This window comes from Gavia stellata, chromosome 3 (assembly GCF_030936135.1).
Source record: "Gavia stellata isolate bGavSte3 chromosome 3, bGavSte3.hap2, whole genome shotgun sequence".
Classification (NCBI taxonomy): domain Eukaryota; kingdom Metazoa; phylum Chordata; class Aves; order Gaviiformes; family Gaviidae; genus Gavia; species Gavia stellata.
Window position 1 is genome coordinate 15,086,334 of NC_082596.1, and position 24,312 is coordinate 15,110,645.

The following is a 24,312-nucleotide window of genomic DNA, read 5'->3' on the forward strand; positions in this document are numbered from 1 at the left end:
TACTCCACAGCACACTCAGGGTAGGAGGCAAGAGGTCATTACACCCAATCTGATTTTGTGGCTCTGTGCCATGTTTCCAGTAGTGTTGTTACTGTCTTAAATCCTTTTTTGTTTCAGAAGCGAAGACTGATGTGTTTTAGTATATTCCTGTGAGTTTGTGTTGGGGGTGCCCTTAAGCCTGGCCCTCGAGGAAGTTCAGGTACACGCAGTTCGTGCGTTCCGGTAGATTTAAGTGTTTGTCAGTCACTGGACCTTTACTAGTGCAAATGAGGTAGTGAGAGGCTCACCCGTGCGTAAGGGTCAGTAGTGGGCACAGCCAGAGATCTGAGTGAAGGCCCCCGGCAGCTTAGCGGCAGCAGCTGGGCGTGTTACCGTCCCCTCTGCAGCAGTTTAAGAGCCCCACGCGGAGCAGCTCGCTGCCCGCAGAGGCACAGCCACCATCACGGTGGCCGCCGGCCGCAGCCTGTGAGGCCTGAGCTGCGGCCTGCGCCGGGGCTGGTGCTCCCCTCTCCGAGGGAAAGCCCCACCAACAGCGAAGATATCAGCTGAGGGCACTACCGCACTCGAATTAAATCCCAGACTGTAAGTCAGAACCAGTTATTTTATGGACCTGAGCTTTGACGCTACTCGAGGTTTCCGGACCGAGTGGCAAGCGGAGAGGAACGGGGCCGCCGACGCTGGCGGTGGCAGGGGCGGGGCCGCCACCACCCCCTTCCTGAGGCCCCGCCCCCGCCGCGGCAGGGCATGCGCATGCGGAGTCGCGGCCTTCGTGCCCCGCGCGCCTGCCTGCTGCTACGCTGAAGGCCCCCAGGACGCATGCGCACGAGGACATGACCCGGCCCCGAATACGTCTTTTGCATTATTTTGGGGGGTTTCTTTTCTTTTTTTTTTTTTCTTTTGCCTATGGCCGCCTCTGACATAGGTACACCACCTTTCTGAAAAACAAGATTCCAAAAGGCTTTCCATCCTTAAAGAAATAAAGATCCGTTAAACGGCCTATGACCTTTCAACCGCCAGGGGTCAAAGGTTAGTAACAAAATGGCGGCCGCTGCTGAGGGGGAGAGCGTTGGCGGGGCCTGGCGGGCGTGCTGCTGAGGAGGAGCTTCGCGCGGCCTGGAGAGCTTGCACCGTGCCGGTGGGCCACCCCTGCCCTCCATGCCGGCCGATCCCAGCCGACTGCCCCGGACCAGAACGAGCCGCGGGAGTTCCCAGCCCAGCCGCCGCTCGGAGCAGCGCCCGCGTCCGCAGCGACGTTAAGGCTGGGCCGCGCGGGGCTCTGCGGCGCCGCCTGCGCTCCCCGCTCCTGGCCCACTCGCCCCCTGGCACCGCCTCTCCCACCTGTCAGCGGAGGGTGCTGCCCCAGCTGCGTGTCCCAGAAGTGGGGACCCCTCGCTGTGCCTGCCCAGCCTCCCCGGCCACGGCCTTCATGATTTAGTAGCTCCCATCTCCACTGCCCGTTGAGCCGGTTGATGTACGTGGCTTCCGCGGAAAGGAAACACGCAGCGTCTCTGAACTGGTATCGTACACCCTGTGGAGAGAGAGGTGGTGTGCTGCACTCGTAAAAGGTTGTGTAGAAAGACTGAATGTTGTTTGTGTTATAACTATGGTGCTTATTCGAGCTGAAGACTGTTGGGAGTCACAGATCCACTGGGGAGATGAGTGATCAAGTACGACCTGACACAGGGAAAAATCAAAGGACCCACCAAGCGAGGATGATGTTCATGCCAGTCTGACGGTCAGCAGTGTGTGTTTAGTGCTGCTGTTCAGGATGAATAGGAAGAAAGGAGACAAAGGATTTGAGAGCCCAAGACCATATAAATTATAAGTATCCAATTTTTTTAAAAGTTGTTATACTTGAGACCAATGCATATTTGAAACAGGCCACAGGCTGATCAGTAATTATATGCTTGAGAAGGTTGTAACTATTGCTTATGGTGTAGCTTGCACTCAGAAAATGTGTGTTGTAGGTGTATGTTTTATTGTGTAAATGGACTCACTCCTGGACAGTGAGTCTGTCAACCATGCAGTCTCATCTTATATTTACACTGTGCTCTTAAAACCATGGAGATCTCTCCGAACGATATCAGCACTACAGACCATGCTACCATGTTTCATTATTACTGCTGTGTGAAACCCTTTTGACTTAAGGGCTTTTTTGTACATTAAAAAAAGTGCTTGCATTTGCGGCAAGCAGCTTTGTTAAGCAAATTGTCATTTTTACACATTCATTATTTTGGTTGTAAGAAGGCTGTAAAGCAGTTGGTTTTGGATTTCAGTGGGTCTTTATGTATTTTCGTTTATACCTCCTTGATTTCTTTATAAATCTGTAACACAAATGTATTTCTAAATAGAATCACTCTTGTTATCATTTATATTTTAATGTGTAGGTAATGTTTGAATCCATTGTTGGATACTGGATGTTATTCTCTTGTAGGAATTTTTATTGAACTTGCTCAACTGAACCAAAGTCACTTTTTAATGCACAGGGTACATGAGTATGTGCATATAATGTGTGATGTGGCATAGAAGGTGAATTATTACAAAGTTGTATCTTGACTTGTGAATAGCACTACTGTGAAGTGTGATGAAGATGCCACCTACTACAGAAAAAATACAGAAATAACTTCTAAAGTTTTAAAAAAGTTGGAATTATTATTTTTTCTTCCATTTTTTAATTGAGTTGTATTCACTAGGAGTTCTAATACATCATTCAAAATTTAAGCAAATACATTTGACTTGTTTAAAATACCTATCTTGATTGCTATATAAACATTATTTAAAATAATACATTTTAATGACATACTAATTGTGAAAGCACATATTGTATCTTTTTTCATGTATAGTACCTGCTTACATAAATTTTTAATGAAAGTCAGCTCATCAGGTAAATTTTCCGCAGGTCTCTGATTGGAAATGTTACGGCTGTATCCTGTTTCTAATACCGCACATCACTAAAATGTTAGAACTTGATTCTATGCCATTAGCAATACTATATTTTTACATACTGTTACATGATGATCAAAAGCGGTGTTGTTATCTTCCTGTATTACTAGTAATATTTATACTGGTATGATACTATACTTTGATTTTATTGGAACTTTTCTGACCTAGTGTGCAACTTCTATTCATTATTTGTTTTGGACCATGTAAGAGATTTAGACCGTCATGAATTCTCCTTCTATAAATATATGCTATATGCAGTATTTATCTATAAATACATCCATCCATCATGTATGAACTTTCTATTTTTTTAAATCGGGGTTAAAATATTATTTTAAATGCTGGCGTTTGTGCAAAACCTTACTTATTTAAAATTATTTTTTTTTCCAGCACAACTCACCAGGTAGTTTGTATCAACAACATAAATTTTCAGAGAAAGTCTGTTGTAGTAAGTATTTTTTAATAAAACGTGAAAGTAGAAATTAAAAGTCTGGGTTTTCTTCATGCTTTTAGAGGAAACAACTGCACACACAAGCTAATAATGTTCTTAAGCTTCTTTATATTTTATACTTTCTAATCTGATGCCTCTCATGAGTCTGTGATTCCTTGAGATGCGTCGAATAAAATACCTTCTAATTGTGAACACTTCAATCTCTGTAAGGAAAAGCTTTCTAAAAGAAAGTCACTGCATTGTAAATAATATTACAAAGTGATTTGCGTTTCAAAATTGACCTTCAACACAGTGTTAGCTGATGTTAGGGATAGGGTTATAGAGTTTTCTAGCTTATATGTGAGTTCACTGTGGCTTTGAAGAGACTTCCACGATTTTAGGCCTGAAGTCATTGAGGCTTTTTGTGAATTTAGATATCTGCCTAAATGGATTCTGCTTAGGTTTTAAAAATCATTGCCTCAAGCTCAGATACCAAAGCCTAAAACAGTGATGGGAAACATAGTGATGCTAGTAACTTGAAATCTGGTCAATAGAGGCAGATCGTTTCCAGTAAAACAAGCATGATTGTCTGTCACTTTGAAGTTTTTTGTTTTGTTTTATTTCACAGCTGGGAAAATTCACCTCTTAAATGATATGAAAGAAAATGTATTCTAGACATCTAAAAAGGCAAACCAATTTCCTTTTTAAATAAAAAATTAACATGTTTTTACTTAAAATTTTCCTTTGCAAGGCATTAGTAAGAGTTTTCTTTATATATCTCTACTTTGTGAATGGGTAAAGATTTTACAGAAAGTTTTGATTTGTGTTTTCATAGGGTTATGTGGAACTGACAATATTTCCCACAGTTGCAAACCTGAATAGAATCAAACTGAACAGTAAACAGTGCCGGATTTACAGAGTAAGAGTCAACGATTTAGAAGCAGCTTTCATCTATAACGATCCAACGCTGGAGGTTTGTCACCATGAGTCAAAGCAGTAAGTGATGTGTTTAAAACTCTGCAGATGTAGTGTCTTCTGTTGCTGTTAAGCATGACCTATTTCATTGTACTGGCAAGTTTTACCTGGTGATTTCCTAATGGTAACATAAGTTTCAGATAGAAACAGTTAACTTTTGGTTTGGTGACTTAATTTTGGGAAAGTATTTTGGCAATAATTTTGACTCCTGCTATTCTGCTTTAGAATTTCTTTTACTGACATTTCTTTGTATTGTTTTGTAAAAGTATCAGAAACTTTTTAGTAAGTTCTTTATGGGAAAAAAGTGGTGGATGCCAGTAGTGTTCTCAGTGCTTTACGAAACTGTCCTTCTCATGTGTTTTTACCCTGGTGAGAAAATATCTTTGGCTAAAATGTTTTATCTTTTGTGGACTTCAGGTTTATCTGTGCCCAACTTTTACGCTCATTTATTTAAAGAAAATTTTGTTACATTATTGTGGCAATAGCATTTTGTTTATATTCTTGTAGAGAACATTTTGCAGTGGTGCAACTACATTCATATGAGAGTTCCACGTGAGAGGATTGCCCTTAGTTTTGGGGTTTGTGGGGTTTGGGTTTTGTTTGGGTTTTGTAGTTTTTTGTGGCTTCTTTTTTGTTAGTTTTTTATTCCAGTATAGTTGGTTAAATCAGTTTGGTTGCATCAGTATGATATTATGTAGACTAAAACTATTATGTTCTGATAATTTGTCCTGCAAAAATTGTCCTGATTTTTATGAAGTGTAATGTCAGACTGGATGATCATCTTTGCTCCTTCCTATTTTCAAACGTAAGAATATTCATATGGTATCAAAGTTCTTGGGAATATTTCCCATTTTCCTAATAAGATTTTGTTGGAATTGTTCCTGATTTTATTAAATATGTCCAGATAGCCTTATATATAATTAGCTTATTACTTTGAAACAAATAATAAGGCAAATCATGTGACTGTATCAGGTTAACTATTGGACTACTAAATTAAGATGCTTATTACTGTCCCTCAGCTATTCTCTTTGTTGGAGTGACTGTGTGGTGCTTAGTTGCCAGCTGGGCTTAAACCCCGACAGTTCCCTTGGACAGTGATTGCTCCGAGAGATGTGCTAGCTGAAAAGACAGAGAGGGCTCAGTAAGCAGCTTCAGAGGTGATATCACCTTGGTTAACTCATGTAGCTGATGAAGGCAGATAAGAACTAGCTAGACTTATTCTGAAGAAAACTGCAGGGAGTTCATACAGTCCTGCTAGTTAGATTTGTGAGGATAGTGGCATTCTCAAATGATGTAGCTAGATCTAGAAGACGTTGTCTACCCGTTGCCTTAACGACTACAGCCCTTGAGATGTTTCTTAGCCCGTCTCAGTTTTCAAGTTAAACCTGACTTAACTTCTCTGACTGTTGTATGAAAACTAGAGTATTAAAGGGAACTTCCATTGTTCAGTTATTGAGATTCGAGTGCTACTTTTTATCTTAAGTTATGCGTCCCTGGATTTGAACTGTTTGTTTATGGCAGACACTCTGTATTCCTTTGTTCATCACTTATGCAGGAGTTTCAATCATTCAGTTTGCAAATACAATGTTCATTTATTTATATAGGGCACTGAATTGGATATCAGAGTTCTGAAATTTTGTTTGAGTCCTTATACTGAACCACTTGAGTCTATTAATTCTGTAATTCCTATCTGGTTTGTGACTTGATTTTATTTTTTTGTTATTGTTACTATTGCTCAGTAAGTCAAAAATTCAGAGTCCTCATTGCGGGTATTGTAATTGTTCTGAGGAGCTAGAAAGTAAAGCTTTTGGTCTTTCCTAAGGAATCAAACTTTCATTATTTATTAGCATTGTAGATGAGGGTATAAGTCCTAGAATGTTATCTAAACTCAATTTGAAAGGAAAAGTTTCAAATTTATTCACAATCTGGTATTAAAGAGCATGTGGCTTCCCACGTGTTTTGGGGAAATGATATGGGAAGAGACTTTGGAAAAAATCTTGTATCTGTTTTTCGGTAAGAGAAGCACCATGAGCAAATGTTTTCACTACGTATTCTCTTTTGATTTTACTGAAATTTATGTTCGTGTTCTGACACCTGGCTTGGCTGAATTTACAGTTTGCTGAATTGTTAAAGAACTTGTAGTGAAAGTGCTATACATATTTAACAGCGGATGATACGAAATCACAGAGTCCTTTATGTTGGAAAGGACCTATTGAAGTCACCTAGTCCAATCCCGCCCTGCTCAAGAAGGGTAAGCTAGAGCAGGTTAGACAGGGCTGGGTCCATTTGGGTTTTGAGTATCTCCCAAGGATGGAAACTCTGCAGTCTCTCTGGGCAACCTGCTGCGGTGCTTGATGATCCTCACAGTAGAAGAGCATTTTCTTGTATTCAGATGGAATTTCATGTATTTTAACTTGTGTCCACTGACAGGACCAGAAGCAATGGGCACAAACTGAAACACAGGAGGTTCCCTCTGAACATCAGGAATGACCGCCAGAGGTCCCTGCCAACATTAACCATTCTGTGATTCTGTAATAACTGAATCCTAAATAACCTGGAAGATGTGAGAAAGGAGCAGCATTTAAAATTATCAGAGTGAGCACTTCATTATGTTAAGAAAGGGATCAGGAGAGAGAATTCTGTCATTTCGTGGAAGAAGTGAATTTCTTTGTTTAGCGTCCTAGTGGTATAGTGGAACATCATCCTTCTTTTTGTATTGTCCTGTTTAAGAGCAGTGAACAAAACTTGAGGACAATGCAAGCAAAGTGAAATAACTGTCTCACACAGGGCAGCAGTGGCCTGTGGTTTTCACCGCTGCAGGTTTTCACATTGCTGTTCGAACTTAATAGAAAGTCTCTGTATTTCATAATTCCTGTGTTATTCACAGTTACAAAAGACAGAGGTCACCAAATATTCTTAACGAAAACTAGTATGCCTCTTGTTTTTATCTCAGAAGTCAAAGGCTACATGGGTTGCAAAGTGTTAGATGAGATGTGTATTTTTTCCATTGAAATACCTGGTCACACTTGGGTATCTAGCATGATGGTAGTTAAGTTTTGATTAAATACAGCATCTCTGCTCTTAAGGTAGGATTACAAACAGAAATACTAGAAATCTAAAAACTCTAGCATTAGTACTTAAAAAAAAAAAATCCGTAAGTGGGTTTCCTGTGCCCTTCCTCACAAAGAACTGCTTCTAGAAGCAGCAGTGGTTTGTAGTAGTCTTTATATCTAATCAGTCCTTGCTCTGCTGGTCATCTCTTCCAAGTCCTTGTTTGTTATGACACGTTTAGTGATGATGTCCTTTGTACTCTTGCAGCTGAACTAGGTATACCAATTATTTTGAACAGGATACAGATTAGTCATCAGGTTTTATTTCTACTGTTACAGGGATAGTTAAGCTTTTGCACGGTTTTCTTCAGTAGTCTGTTGAACTAGTAAATCTTAATTTAAGATGGTTCTTGCCAAACTGTTTATTTAAAATAATTTGTTTTATATCTTTACTCTTTCCTGTGGTGTTTAGCAAATAAAAAATTAGTTCAAGTTTTAAGGTTTTATATACAAACATTTTCTTGGTTTTGACAATGCTTTTGGTTTTCTTAAATTTTAGTTTCTGAAAGAATACATAAAGTATGTACGAAAAGTTGTTAATTTAATGGACTCTTTCCTACCTTTTTTATCAAAGTTAAAATATTTTAAAGACTTCTTACTCCCTTAGTTAGCAATAGAATTCAATTTAAAATGGAAAATTCTGTATTTAAAGCCACCATAATTATTTCTTTGGGAAGACTTGCATCCGTGACTTGAGAGGTTATGTTTACTGATAGGAGGTGAAGGTCAAGTGAAGTGGTTAATTGTTTCTTGTTTATGTTCTGCAAATTTTGGCATGCAAGAAAATGTAGTTAAGAGAGGGTTGAGAAGATTAAAGAGAGCTTTATCAATGAAAAACAAGCAGCACCAGCTGAAATTGTTTCTGTCTCACCATGATGTTCTCTGCTACTTCTTCGGTGAGATCTTCTGTCATATCAGTGCTTTGTGTTCTAAATTTGAACATTCAACTTGTTTTCAGTTCAAGTAATACTTTTTGGTTTTATCATCTACTGATGCAAAAATCATTGACACGTGTCTCTGTCATTTCACATTTTCAGTGTTGCAGAAAGTGAAACAATTTTTTTTGGTCTCGTATATTGTCACTTCTGCTGAATGGCAAAAAAAACCTCACTAAAAAGGTAATTAAAAATCAGTGAATTTTGTAGGAAGTGTTAGAAACCTTTAATTAGTGCATTAAATATATTTTCAGCTTTGATACCATTGCTAGTTTATCCATCAGTCCCAAACCATGATTTCATGTAACAACTGAAAGAACTTTTAAAGTTTTATCTAGAAATAAAGTTGATCTTCCATCTTGTAATTTCTTTCTGAGACTTGAGGACATCATAGCTTTTTCATATTGGAATAGATGGATGAATTTACATAACACAGTCACTTCCTGCCTGACTGAGCAAGCATCTGAACGTGCTGTAAGGTATAAAACAATTCACATCGTTTTACCATGTGTACACAAGGTGGCAGAGAATCCCATTTTGCTTATACTTTTAAGGAAGAGTTTGAAATCTTGCAAAGACTGCAAATAGTGTTGGAGAATGTCTGTTTGGGTCTTGTCTTAGGGTTGCTGTTGTTGAGTGTTACAGCCACCTCTGTCCTCCTCATCTTCCCTCTTTTCTTTGTAAATTGTTGCTTTCTCGATTCTGTCAATATAAGGGAAGTGGGATTTATTTTTCTGGGCTATAGTATGTAGAAGTTCCACAGTGTGTATTCTGACTACTGAGACAACTGCTTGTAGCTCAGCCCCTTTTGTGTTAAAATGGGCAAAGGAGATCTCTGTTTTCTTAATCCTATGGGTAAGATTGTAAACTGTTAAATAGCTGCAGCAACAGTTTGGAGTTTTGATGCAGTGGTTTGAGGTGTGGTAAGTGAAGTTTGTGATGATCCTGCTGTTGCCTGGTTATGTGCTTCACATGTTTGTGGAATAACTATGGTGCAGTGTTGAGAAGCTATTGCAATTTATTGTTACTTCTATGTAAAGGAAGATATGTTTTTGTATAGCTAGGTAACGTGCATGTAATGCTTTCTTGTGCATAGGTACTCTATTCAGCGTAATTTTAACCTTCGGCAGCGTGTACCTGTTCATTCACCAGTTCAGCTTTTATTGAAACCTGTAGTTTTTAAACATCAATATGAAGATGTTTTGATATCCTCCAACTTCACTGTTGCTTTAGTTACAAGCAGCAGTAAGCTGTGAGAGAGAGCAATGTGGTAGCCTTCAAGGCATGTCTTACAATATTCTTTCTTCTGAGAAGTCAGTGATCAAGCGTTTAGCCTATGCACAAAATAGAAAAATTACTGGTGCACTGAGCATGTGTTGTTTTACTGCAATAAATAGCCTTCATTTCCACTGCTTTGATGCTTATCTGGTTGTAAATTCATGATAGACTTTGTTAGAAATGAACAGAGGTATAGAGAACTTTTGAAGAAAGAGATGGCAAAGCCCTTAAACTTGGGCAAGAACGAAAATTAGATTTTCCAGTGGGCCAAAGATTCAGATCATTGCCTTACTAATAAATTACCTATATGTGTACATATTATATATATATATATATAAAAATACACTATATATAATGTATGCTATATCGTATATTGTGGGGTTGGACTCCAAGTGCTAATTGTATCTGGGAAGCAAAGTAGAATAGTAAATGAATTGCAAGTAATGAAGAGTAATGACTTACATGTGGCTCAAAGAACTTATTTTGTGAAGTTGATGTTAGGTACTGTAGGAAGAAAGTGTTTTATAGACTACATGTTTGGGCTGTGTAACAGTTAAGTAGCACCGGTGCAGCTAGTAGCAAGAGATGCTATGGAAGGTTGACATGGAGGTATTTGGAATCAATTAGTAGCTTTAAAAAATAAGTCTCTGCAGGATTGTGTGTTTCCAGTCAGTCAACAAGCACGCACTTGGGCTGTAATTAAGAGTGTTTTGGGTGAGTTCTGATAATAAAATGTATCTGTACCAGGAAAAAACATGAATGCGTATTACTTTTTCATTGTCAATCTACACTTTGCATTAGGAAAATTTATCTTTGTTCCTTGGGCTGTAACTTTTGGCATGTGCTCTGTTTTTGTTAAAATGGCCATATACAGATTACTGAAAATAGTTCAACCTATGAAAAAAATTAATCTGTGGTACTAAGCCTTTAATGGATTCCTTTTACAATGAATCACCCATTTGAATTGGAACACTTCACAAAAATAGAAATATCAGAATAGACTGTTTTCCATAAAATGTTAAGCCCTGTGGAGTCTACCTTTCTTGGTATAAAATCATAACTTTTTCTTGTCTATGAACCCATTGATGTTTAAAATGTAACCACAAGCTCATCACGATCCTCAAACTTGGAACAAATTCTCACTGATGTATTGGAAAGTGATCCCCTATTAGTAACAGAGAATTTTCAGAACCAGTTTAGATTTAAATTAAAAACTTTGAGACTTAACAATCTAACAGAATGTTACTGTTGTTTTTTAAAGAGAGTTTTTTCAACGGTATTTGTTTGCCTTCCTAGGATGCCATTTGAAGACAGCTTACAGCAACATGGGTTGGGGTGGTTATGATCCCATTGACAGTCTCCCATGCCTCAGTAGCAGTACTTCTTTGACCCCTCAGTATGTCAGATCAGGGAGCTAAACCAACGGAAAGCTGTCTGCAAGAAAAAAGACTTTTTTTTTCCATTTGGCACTTTCAGCTGCATCACCGCAGGGTCAGATGAACAGTAGTCTCCTTAATGAGTGAGGGAGTAGGAATGTGTGGCTGAGACTAGGAGACAGCACATCAGCTGGAGTTTAAGTTGGTTTGAATTGTTCTGGAACCATAGCTAAAGTTATAGCATATTCCAGTGTACAAATTCAATCTTGTGCGTTTAAAACTTTTTGGCATTATAGCCTATCTTTAGGTACACTTTAGCTATGAAAAAGGAAAAAATGATTATGTATTAAAACTTGGGATTTGGGTGTTTCTATGCTCATATGCTCCCATTTACTATTCACGTCCTATTTTCAGAAGCTTCCAAGCAAAGTAGACGAGTTTACTGGTCCTAACATTCTCAGTCTTGGTAGTGGTGCCAGGGAATTTGTGTGCTATTATTGCCAAAGATCAAGAACTGCATGAAAATATGTTCTCAATATGTTTCAGTGTTTTAGCAAAGTTTTTTAGATGTGGAAAGCTAGGAATAATACAAGCATGGTGTTTGACATATCTAGACTTATAGGATGATCCTGGCATGGTTAATTACCCTTCATTCTTCCAAGTAAGGTACTGTAATTTGGGTTGAATGCTGTTTTCTCTGTGGGTGGTGAATAGAGAATGGTTAGATGAAAGTAAAATCCTGAAATGAGATCATGTCTGCTTTATATGTGGCCTTCAGATTCCATGCAAGAGTGGAGTCCACAGCCAGAAGTTAATTTACTCCATTGTGGTGCAGTAATGCTGCAGCTAGCTTTATGCTTGATTGCGGCTCTGCCCCTACAGTGGTTGGATTCTTCAGTAGTACACACCTAAATGCTCGGAATTCTGAAAAAAAAGGTGATCAGTAATTCAAACACTCTCTCTTCAGCTGTAGAATTGTGCAAGCTTTTGAAGAACTCTGTGTACCAGAGGATTAGAATTAAGAAAGGTATTGCTTCTGTGTTTTACGGTTTAAAAATCCATTTTGAAAAAGTATAAAAGCTGTAGTGTAAAACCAAGGTTATTTTTGAACTTGACTGGTCAGTCCTCCAATATCTGGACATAATCACATTAAATAATAAGAAGATAGCATCCTGCTCGTAACCGCTGTAACAGCAGATACATGCATGTTCCTGCTCATTTCAGTAGCAAACAGTTAATCTAAGCCATAAATGAAGTAATGGTATTACTTTGGAATGAAATGTGCAGTCAATTAGTAGCTTGAACAGCTCAAACCTGATTACAAAAATTTGTGTCTGCATCTTAAATAAACAAATGATGGTATCATTTTAAAAAAAAATTGTTTCTAGGGACTAAAAAGTGTAATACGGATTTTTGTGTTTTAGTGCATTGAAACCAAAACTCTAGCATCTAGTATTTTATGTGGTATTTATAGCATAAAATAAAACTATTTCTATTCATCAAGCTAAGAGAGGGGAAAACACCATTGCCCAGCTAAAATCTTACTACATTTGGGAAAGCAACATAAAAGCGAAACTGCAGTGTATGAGGAGGCAGATCTTCAAGACAGATCTTTAGAATAAACATACAAACTTAAACCAAAATTTTCCAAAACAAGGATTTTTAATTGCTATTCCAGTAAGTGTAAATACTACTCTTATTGGGAAGTAAAGAGCACTGAGCATTTATCATTTAATTTACTGGGGATTATTACTGCGTAAGTCTTTCTGATCATAGAACACTTCTGGAAGAACCTAGTTGTAAGTACTGGTTTTTGAAATGTAATCTTTACTCTTCCTTTTTCCCTTCACTCCTTTAAAAACACAACAAAATGCTTGGTTGAACATGCACCGTGAAATTCAGTATAGAAATCCTATAACTTCAAAAGTTGTTTCATGTAGTTCAGCATGTACTTTAAGAATTAACTGGGTATTTCTGACAGGAGGAATCTCAACTATTTTTCCAATGCCTATGCTGCTGCAGTCAGTGCTGTGGACCCAGATGCTGGAAATGGCGAACTCTGCATTAAGGTTCCCTCGGAACTGTGGAAACATGTTGATGGTAAAGTAAAGAGACCATACTGAAAGTTTAATTTAAGATGCCATAGAGTTGTTAGGTACGAGTTTGCATAAGAAGATGGTAGATTTAAATAAATAAAACCAGTATTACATTATGAAATGGTGATTACTGTTCCCTTTTTCCTCATCTGTATCTTCCCAGCTGAAGTCTGAAAAATACTTGCACACTTCTTAGTAATATGGACGAGTGGTTGCAAAGTTTCTCAGCAGCCTTTACAAACAAACTCTTGGACAGTCGTGAGCCCAGAAGTATACGTGAGGATGTGGGTGTAATGGAGTATTTTGGGTGCTAAATTATAACTATTTGAAGCTGCTTACAATACACATGAGCCAACAAAGAAAAGAATTTACAAGGCTATGCCTATATATGTGTTGTTTAAAAAGCTATATTAATTTTATTCCCATCTCAGTTTCAAGAATGGTTGATTTAAAACTGATCCGATAGTGAAAAGTAAACTACTTTCTAAACTGGTATACTAGATCCTGGAACAAGTAACTTTTTTGATGAATTACTCTCCAACATTGATTATTTTCTCACACGGGTTTTATTAGTGTCTTGTATTGGTTTTCTTATATGGTTTTATCCGTTTTTCTCATGGATTTGTGAGGCCTGTGAGAGAAAAAACAACTATATCATGAAACTGACTCACACAGTGTTGTCACATACACCTTAATGGGAAAGACACTTTTGTTTATTTTAATTTTTGTTAAGTTCCTGTTGTGTTACTTGCAAGCCTAGAAGGGAAAATACTCAATCAGGTATAATTTTTCTTTTCAAAGTTTGAATGCCAAAATATGGTGAGACTTGTTGGATAAATTTCACCATATGCCTGAATTTCTTTTCTTGCCAGTCTATTCATAGGTGAGATTTCTGTGAAACTAAACCAAAGCAAAGACATTTCAGTTACAGGAAAAGCTTTAACTATAATAAGAGGTTTTAAGAAACTGCAAATGACAATAACATGTCTTTTAAGAATATGCCTGTTACATGCAGTTTTTGTAGAAAATTGTTTCAGCAAGGTACAAATGAGATCATGGTTAGGGTACAAGCACTGTATAAAGATTCTTTCCTATTGGGAAGTTGGAAGATGAAATGTAACTGCAATTGCAGTTTTTATGAATTAATAAAGATTCTTATAAATTTATATCATATAAGTTAAGCTTAAGAGGTCTCAGTTTTGTAAGCTTTTGAGCTGTGCTTTGTAAGTGGACCTGGAAGTCCATGAGAATGAAGTAAACACATAATCTTGAAAGACCAAGAGTCCAAAGATTATTCTGAAATAACTTTCATGTAAATTGTATGTATTTACTCTAATTTTGATCTTGGTATGGCAGAGTTAAAAGTCCTGAAGGTGCATATAAACTTTTCTCTGGACCAGCCAAAAGGAGGCCTTCATTTTGTGGTACCCAACATGGAGGGCAGCATGGCAGAAAGAGGGGCTCATGTCTTTTCATGTGGTTATCAAAATTCTACGAGGTAAGAAAACTATCTTTGAATGTTAGACTGTGTTTCCTATTTAATCTGAAAGTGTAGGAAATACAAATCATCTTACAATACATCAACTTAATTTGTGCTTGAAAGAAGCTTACCAATGTGAAGTAGCATCTAGTGATTAATAATTAGGATTTCTAGTCTTTATAGCTCAGCAGGAGGTAATGGCAAAGAAACTTGTAGTGCTTCGTAAAATTGATGGTAGTAGGAGTCAGTATGTCAACATGCCAAGTATTTAAGAATATAGTTTGGAACTTGAGAGAAAAATCATCTGTGAAAAAGAGAAGTATAATTGTTAACCATTTTTCTTCCAATCCTAACTTCCCTAGATTTTGGTTTCCTTGTGTTGATTCATATTCTGAGTTGTGTACCTGGAAACTTGAGTATACTGTAGATGCTGCAATGGTGGCTGTTTCAAATGGTGATTTGGTGGAAACTGTATATACCCACGATATGAGAAAGAAGACTTTTCATTACATGCTGACTATTCCAACTGCAGCTTCTAACATCTCCTTGGCGATAGGACCTTTTGAAATCCTTGTTGATCCATACATGCATGAGGTAATAATCTTCATAGAGGCCTCTTTTTTTTTTGCAAAGAACTAGTGACTATTTTTATGTTGCAACCAGTATATGTTGGTCAAATATGGGTATGTCTAGATATGACCTCCATTAGTGCAGTTAAATGCTAAAACTTGTCTAGTAATGCCTGTATTTAAATTTATTTCCAAAGTAAAACCTTTGAATGAGCAATAATTCTATTTATGCCTGAATTTATGGGGCTCATTTAGTTGGAGTTGGTAACAGCATATTTTTCAAAATAGCTTTAAACCCATCCTGTTGCTGGTAGAAGAAGAAAATTATTGCTACACACTTGAGTAGTCTTCTGAACTAAATTTGACATTGAGTTTTCATTCTTAACAGATTGTTGCCATAACGTTGAAGTCCACCAGTTTATATTTACATCTGTAGTTTCAGCTTGGGTAAGGATGGACTTGGCAGGCAGATTAAGTTACCAGTTCAGCATAAAGACTGGGCTGTATATTCTTCTTTTGAAAGCACGATAGGAAAATACTGGCAAACATCAGATTTTAGTCTTCAGCAATGGTATTCTGTTGACTTTTACTGGTGGGACATACTCACTAGTAAAACATAATAGCTGTTAAAAAAAAATCAGTTGTTGATATTTGAAAAACTCAAACTGATAAATTTCTGTAGAGTTTGACTTCTGTAGAGCTGACTTGAAGTTACGTGTCATTCTCAACTTGGTTCCTGTGTCAGCGCTGAAGTCAGTGTCATTGGCTGCATCTTAAATTTGTGGCAGAAACAGTAATATCAAAGGTTACTTGTAGTTGTGGCTGTAACAAGTCTTCTAAACAGTAGCACTGCTTGACTGATTTGAAAATAGCTAATTCTTCACTGCATAAAAGGAAAATATTATCTCCAAAAGAGATTGGATTACTAAACTAAAGAAAAATGTCATGTGTTTTTAAATGGTAGACATCACTAGGTAGACATTGCTATTGTGCATTGACTGCTAAAAATTATTTTCCTGTTGTTGCTCTCACAATTAAGATGGACAGCCTGGTGCACTTTTCTGCCATGATAGTAATTATCACAGCTTGAAAATGCTTTTTTCTGTTAAATTTACAGCAGCTATATTTTTGTTGTGTTGTTGGGTTTTTTTCTGTTATGTAATATACCTGTTACTTACGGATTTAAATACATTTGTCAGTCTTGTACCAAATTTTCCTTTGTAGGTGACTCACTTTTGCTTACCACAACTTCTCCCGTTGCTCAAACATACCACATCATACCTTCATGAGGTGTTTGAATTTTATGAGGAGATTCTTACCTGCCGCTATCCGTACTCCTGTTTCAAGACTGTTTTTATAGATGAAGCTTATGTTGAAGTAGCCGCTTATGCATCCATGAGTATTTTCAGGTTAGTATTTGAGAAAAAAACACCTTCTAAATCCACAGGCTTAGAAGCTCTAGATCCAAAACTATTGAGAAATACATGAAGCTCTTATTATTTATATAGCCTGAGTTTTGGGCTCCTAGTTTGAAAAGGCTGGCTTTTGTTGACATTGCAGGCTTTTAACACCATTTCCAATTTTATCTGCTACAAAGATGTTGGATTTGTATCTTCTGTAAGAAAAAATTGGCAGTGGTTTTCTTTCTGAATTAGAAACATCATGCATGAAATATTTAAGATCAAATTAAGTGCATAAGTTTGATTACGTTTTATTTTTCTTCAGCTGGGATAGGGTACCAGGAATCCGAAAGAGTTTCAGCAGTTAAAACAAACTACTTCAGCTCTACACAGAGAGTTGTATATAGATGATAATAGCAGGAGATCTGCCTGGATTAAGGGTATTAAAAAAAGATGTTACTATCTCATTGGAAGACCAGTGAAAGAATTACTTTATTTGCTTTGGCTTTTAAAGCAAGGTCTCTATTTTGTTTCTTTGGAGCTTGTGCTCATATTGTGTTGTTTTCTTTTTGTGGGGGTCCAGCACAAATCTCTTACACAGCGCAATGATTATAGATGAAACTCCACTGACAAGGAGGTGCTTAGCACAGGCCCTGGCCCAGCAGTTCTTTGGGTGTTTTATATCCAGAATGTCCTGGTAAGTATTTTACCATTGTACTGTCTAGAAAATGAGGAAAATCTGGGAAACTCAAATTTTAATTTGCATGTTGCATTTTATCAGACGAGTAAGTGAAATAGTAACTATAGAAGAAAGCAAAAAAAGTGAAAAAGGAAGAATAATAAAATCAGCTCAATAAATGAAAATCCATGAGGTGGTGGTTTTTTTTGTTTGAGAGGGGAATGTGAGATATAAAGGTTCCAAAGACTGTAGAGGTTGAACATGTCTTCTCTCAGAAGTTGTTGCTACTGAATGTTGTAGTGTGCTTTGGCACCTGGAAATTTAGAGGAGAGACTCTTCCTTATAATCAGTAAATTTCTGTCAGATATTTTGGATGAAGAAGTGTAACCTGCATGGGAAGTACTTGTGGAGCACAGAACTAATAAATTACAAGAAGTTCAGGGCGGGGAATGCAGAAATTGGTGTCAAATGGGCAAACTCATTGGGGTGGTAAGCTGCATATAACTCCATCCCTCAGAAAATCTCCCCCAACTGGCTCTTGCAGTTCTGATGAGTGTTTATTTTAAAGCCATTTTGCATACACTTTATGTATCAGGTACAAGGAGCCCATTACTTTTTTCATGGCAAAAATGTATGTCCCAGAGTATCCTTGGCTTAAAAAAAAAAAAAAAAAAGAAACCAACATCTTCTTAAATTGGTGTTTGTACTATTATAATTTCTCTTGCTCTCTTCCTTATTTCTAGTCAATTTTTTCCTCCCTCATAACGACTCCCTTTGTTTGGGTCTTTATTTTATTCACTTCATCATACTCTGTATGTCATTCTTATGTTTAGAATTCTATTTCATGATCATTTTATAGTTTTTGTTCATATTTTTCTCTCTTAGAATGTAACTCTCAAGAGGTGTTCAAATGGGTGTTCACCAGATTGTGAAATAGGTATTTTGTCTACTTGCTGTTCAAATCTTTTGCATTGCATTGAGATGTTTATCAAGAAATTAAGCTAGTACAAATTAGCAGTTTTTTTAACTTCAGTGCCCATTTCCTCTGTTTTATTGTTACTGTTTCAGCTAAAATAGTTTGGTTTTATATTTTCATCTGGGCTTCTGTGGTAAAAGTTCAGTTTTCACTGGCTTTTCAGTTTCATCAGTTCCATCCAGGTGCCAAGTTACATAAATGGGTTCACAGCTCATCAGACTCCTATTGACTTAGAGAAGTTATATAACCTGCTGAAATTTGTGGCTATTTTGAGCTGGTCAAAAATACCACGCCTTACAAAATACCTTCTGAAGTGCTATAATTCATGCTTCTTTCTTATTATAGGTCAGATGAATGGGTGCTAAAGGGAATCTCTGGTTATATTTATGGCCTTTGGATGAAAAAAACCTTTGGTGTTAATGAGTATCGCCACTGGATTAAACAGGTAACAACATAATAGTAGTATTTTCTATATCTTTCAGACATTTTACATAAAAGAAGGTGCTATATAAAACCAGAATATAATATAGTTTTGCACTGCAATCTAAAGAAATGTTTAGTAGTGACAAAACTTAGAGCTAAAATATTTTTACCAATTGCTGCAAGGAAAAGCACTGAACATATTAACCAAAATATGTTCCTGTGACTGCCTTATGAATAATAATTTTCATTGTCTCTCTCTGCAATTAGTTTTCCTCTTTTTGTTTGGGCTTTTGCACAAAAACAGAAAGAAAAAGTCAAAAAAGATTGTACTACTTTAAACACTTAGAATAGAATATGGGGTTCATAAGGAGATATATTTGGTGAATTTGTTATACTGTGATGGTCATCCATATAGCTCGGAAGGGCTCCAGTGTTAGCTTGGATCAATAGTGGATAAGGTATCTTTTAGTATCATTTAAGTCCTAAATGAAATAATGAAACAGCAAAAAATCCCTGTTGAAGGGATTTCCTTTCTTGGAAAAGAAATTTCTGTCTATACCTTACATTTTCAAATGTAATGCTCTGAGAGAGGTGCTTGCTAGTGATAGCAGCAGTGACTTTTCATTCTTTGTCAGTAACATTCATTCACAGAAAGAGGTATATCTTCTTCTTCCTCACATCCCACCCTCTTACCCTTCCTCTTCCAAAAACTAGATTACTAACCTCATGGGCTCCATTTACATCCCTTGCTCACATGGGGACTCAATACCATATCCTTATGTCGTGGTTTAAGCCCAGCTGGCAACTAAGCACCACACAGCCGCTCACTCACTCCCCCCAGGTGGGGTGGGGGAGAGAACCAGAAGAGTAAAGGTGAGAAAACTCGTGGGCTGAGATAAAAACAGTTTAATAGGTAGAGCAAAAAAAACACCGCGCGGAGAAGCAAAGCGAAAGAAGGAATTAATTCACCACTTCCCGTCGGCAGGCAGGTGTTCAGCTATCTGCAGGGAAGCAGGGCTCTATCACGCGTAGCGGTTGCTCGGGAAGACAAACGCCGTTACTCCGAATGTCCCCCCCTTCCTTCTTCCTCCCCCAGCTTTATATACTGAGCATGACATCACATGGTATGGAATATCCCTTTGGTCAGTTGGGGTCAGCTGTCCCGGCTGTGTCCCCTCCCAACTTCCCGTGCACCCCCAGCCCACTCGCTGGTGGGGTGGGGTGAGGAGCAGAAAAGGCCTTGGTGCTGTGTGAGCCCTGCTCAGCAGTAACTAAAACATTCCTGCTTTATCAACATTGTTTCCAGCCCAAATCCAAAACACAGCCCCATACAATCCAAAACACAGCCCCATACTAGCTGCTATGAAGAAAGTTAACCCCATCCCAGCCAAAACCAGCACACCTTATCTGCCTAATGTACATTCAGCTCACCAGTCGTGTGCTGTCTCTGCTAAAGGGTGCTACAGAGAACAGCAGAACTGGATGAAAGTCTACCTGAGAGTTCACTGCTACGTGCAGTAGGAGTTGCTTCTGGATATTAGTTGCTCATGTTCTTCCCTATGAGTTAGTTAATTGCTTCCACGTAGAACCAAGAGGTGCTGCTGTGACAGACTCCAGTTCTGCCCTTACTGCTTTGAATGTGTTATCAATATATGAAAGTGTGTAAGTTGATACGAGGTAATAAATAACAATACATATCAACATTTGGAAACTCCTTGACTAACATTGGGTTGCAGACAGACATCAATTCACTCTCCCTATGCTCAAGCTGACCCGATCTGATTCAAAAGCCATGTTGACTGGTGGGTGATAGTAAGCCTGTGCAAACATCCTGCCTTGAAGTGTGCTTGTTCACATGGGCACAGCACCACACAAATTCAAACTCATGTTCCAGTTCAGGGCCAGCTTCTGTCTGGCTTGTGCATGGGTCAAGGTGAGTTTCTATGTGCTGCAGTCTACTGTGTAGGTATACCCAGTATTACTTTTCACTGCAAAGAGATGGTGATCACCTTTATTTCTTTTGGTCAGAGACAACTTATTTATTGAACAGTAATAATCTTTAGATCTATTGTAGTTAAATATTGTTATGGGTTGACCCACAATCCATACCCATAACAAGTATTAACTGCTAATTTCTACTGGTTTATTATTGTTTGCTACGCTGAGGAACATCCCTGATTTTAAAATGCTCTTTGTGTTTGTAAACAAGTTTAATTAGGAGGTATGGCTTGAACAATGATATGAAAAGCTTTCCTGTCATCTTTAAATGATTTCTCTACTTTTCAAAATTATGTTTGCTTACATATGTTGTACTTTCTAGGAGTTAGATCAAATAGTGGCATATGAGCTGAAGACTGGTGGAGTTTTACTGCATCCAATATTCGGAGGAGGAAAAGAAAAAGACAAGTATGTTTATTTAAGCCGCAAGTCATTACAGGGTATGTTTTTACGGGGCCATTAATATATGCCTTGGGTGTGTTGTGTAGCACAAGACCAAAGGCTGAAGAACTTCAGCTGCGCAAGGCATGTATTACCAGTCTCATAAAGTACATCTTGAGGATATTGTATCATTGTTGTTTTGTTTTTCTTCACTTTAAATTTGAGCGGGAATTAAGTTTAATGATACTACTTTTTAGTAAGAGGATGAGAGAGAATATGGAGCCAGAATTTTGACCTGAGCTATTTCTGGAGTGGTTGGTAATCTTTAGGCTTTTTACAGTATCATCAGTTTTCTTTTTCTTTGCTCTTTTTCTTTCTACTCTCAGTTACTGCCTTGCAATCTTGTACTGAGATTTCCTATCAGTGGGAAAAAAAAAAAAGTATTAGATCAGTCATCTGTGAAGTACCATTGGTAACAGTGAACGGGCCAAGTTTGTATTTTCCCAATAACTGTAGCTTCAGTATTGCTAGCTTAGGAACTTTCCCTTTACCTCTTTTGTGATACTCCTCTACTACCCACTGAGTAGTGCTAACCACTGGAAGTAGAGAAGTATTACTAGAAGTTGATCCAGGTTTAAATGACAACCTTTTGCTGGGTTTTTCTTTTCTAATCTAGTTATTACACAGTCTCACAAAGAGTTGCTCTTTGGAAACTCATGAGCAGCGTGTGCAAAACTGTGAGGTTGAGCATGTGCAGGTGGAGCGGGAGAATATGTGAATTTCTTAAGTCTTTACTGCAGCAGAAGCCCCTGTATTATGAAAATACAACTTAAATTGTCTGCAGTAGTGGTTCTCTTGCTTTTGAGTGTGTGCAAATCCAGGTTTTGTTCATTTAAAATTAAAACTCTGGTTTTAGAACTGAATGAAGTATAAAAATAACTCATTTAAAATTTGAATAGTGATCTTTTTTGAGAGATGAAAAAAGAAGAAAGTGTTTTCTGAAATCAGGCATAGGACATATTGGCTAGTTTCCCAGCCAGGCGAATCCTCAACAACTACTGTGTATTCTGGATGTTTACAATCACAGATGCAGCTTGTGTATGTGTATGCACGCCAAGCCGTTACTCAGTTTTGCTTGCCTGCTCATGATGGATTTCGATTTATTTCACTGTCCTGTTCTTTGTGGTAGTGAAGCAGACCAAGTACCTAGATGCTTTTGTTAAACATACCTCTGAAAAGCAAGTTACAGCTAGCTGCAGTAATTTGAGGCATCCTGTTGGCGATGATGTCTTTTTTTTTTTTTTTTTAAGGAATTTGGGGTACTGAATTAGGTCTTGGCAGACTTTTTAATTGGCAGCATTACAATTTGGCAACATACTCTCCTATACAGAGAAGCTAAATTCAGATTAATAGGATCAGATGAAACTAGAGAAAAGGGCACATTTTAAAAAAAGGAAATTCACTAAAAGAAAAGTGTCTTCATAACTGTTAATTTTATTAGTTTTATTGCATTTATTCTAGATTTGGACACAAATAATTGACAAAATCCTGTTCTAATGCTCTTAAATGTATGTTTCCTCTATGTGATGTATCACTGTTAGACGCTATGTTTCTACGGCTATTTCACTACTTCATTGTATTACAGCTTGTTAATAATAATCATAACATCACTTAAATATAAATTACAACTTGCTGTTTCTTGTAGGTTGCAAAGTTGCAAAGTTCCCTTGTATGCAAATTAAGTATATGTTTGTGACTCTGGGAAATGATTTGTATTTAGGGAGGTATTTTCATAATGATGTCTAGAACATTTCTCTCCAATATAGTTTTTGCATTTCTTTGTTCTGGTTGTTATATGGTTTCCTGCCAAGCATATTTGCATTACAGCAGTCCCAATTAATAATGTGAAGAAAAAAATAGGTTAATTAGTAATCTCATTTTTCAACTAAATTAGAAGTAGAACATGGAAAGAAATCATTGGGGAAAAAACACTTTCAGACACATGAATTAATTTCTGTGCAAAACACAGGTCATGCAGATTCTTCCTGTTTATGTCTGGTGAAACACAAACACTGCTCTCCAGAGTACTTATTTTTGAAAGAAAAAAATCCCAGATCTTGGGAAAATGAAAGAAAGGAAACTGCAGGTTAACTACTGTATGGATGAAAGCTTCAAAGCAAAACTTTGTTTGTTATGGTTTCATTTTGTGTTCTCCCCTCTCAGATTTTGGTTCTCTTCAGTCTTTGATTATGCTGGTACCACCCTGTTGTAAAAATCAAAAACCTCAAGAAATTTATATAGATATATTTCAAATCGAAGAAGCATATTGACAGGTTTAAGTTGAATGACCAGAATGTGTTTGAGAGCATGCGCATTACAAATTTCCATGGAAGGGCTAGTTCAGTTTTCACTTTGACAAAGGTTCTAGGTCCATATTGCTAATTTTAATTCTCATTTGGTGCAATTCAGTAAAAGTTTTAAAAGTATAATTATTGAAGAAAAATATAACTGGAAGAAATGTATTAACATTGTATGAACTACAAAACGTAACTGTCAAATGCAAACTTCTCTCAGTTTTGATTTGCAGTTAAATAATGTAACCAGTACCAAAATCAATCAACACTTAGTAAATTTTAGAAGGCCAAGAATGTGGGTCCTGGCTTGGTTGTAATTTTCAAGAAAAGAATTTTACTGAAGTCAATCAACTGTATAATTTGAAGCTGGATAAATAGTTTTATACTGAGACCAAATTATTATATAATGTCTGAGCCACAACCTCAGTTTCCTCCTTGCATTTCAATTCTTTCATGGTTGCTAACCCTTCCCTACCTCAGGACAGAGAAGTGTCCAAAATAACAGGACAATTTTGATAAGGAGAACTTCAGCAATTGCATATCAACTAGAAACAGCAAGTAGTAAACCTAAGTACCTTCTTATTCATATACTCAGTATACCTAAGAAGGGTAGTACTTGCTTAAATTTAGAAATACTTTTCTTTTTGTATCTTCTTAAGATGTTTAAACAGACATTTTTGAGTAAAGTCAAGGGAGTCTCCCAGTAAATAGAAAGATGGAAAAAAATATTGAGGTGGTGCAGCTACCTTGATTCTTGCCATCTCCTGAAATCTTAAGAGATGCAGATAAGGAGCTAAGTGTTGGTGCTATCCTGGTAGAATGCTTCTTGCTGGCATAGGTCTTTCAACTGCATGTAAAGATCAGTCAAAGCTAAAATGGTTTGTTTAATAGGTCTTTGAAGGTTCTGGAAGA

The 24,312-nt window shown here is 37.4% G+C and overlaps 1 protein-coding gene across 1 annotated transcript in view; it reads left to right on the forward strand.

Moving 5' to 3' along the window:
• The first annotated feature begins 1,377 nt into the window (after positions 1–1,377).
• TAF2 (TATA-box binding protein associated factor 2) overlaps positions 1,378–24,312 on the forward strand; it is a 62,737-nt gene continuing 39,802 nt past the window's right edge. Inside the window, exons 1-10 of the mRNA XM_059836194.1 lie at positions 1,378–1,821; positions 3,334–3,388; positions 4,206–4,366; positions 13,026–13,144; positions 14,497–14,638; positions 14,983–15,214; positions 16,414–16,598; positions 17,173–17,286; positions 18,590–18,689; positions 20,988–21,073. Coding sequence (XP_059692177.1) covers positions 1,769–1,821; positions 3,334–3,388; positions 4,206–4,366; positions 13,026–13,144; positions 14,497–14,638; positions 14,983–15,214; positions 16,414–16,598; positions 17,173–17,286; positions 18,590–18,689; positions 20,988–21,073 — 1,247 coding nt within the window. The 5' untranslated portion in view covers positions 1,378–1,768. The remainder of the gene's footprint in view (positions 1,822–3,333; positions 3,389–4,205; positions 4,367–13,025; positions 13,145–14,496; positions 14,639–14,982; positions 15,215–16,413; positions 16,599–17,172; positions 17,287–18,589; positions 18,690–20,987; positions 21,074–24,312) is intronic.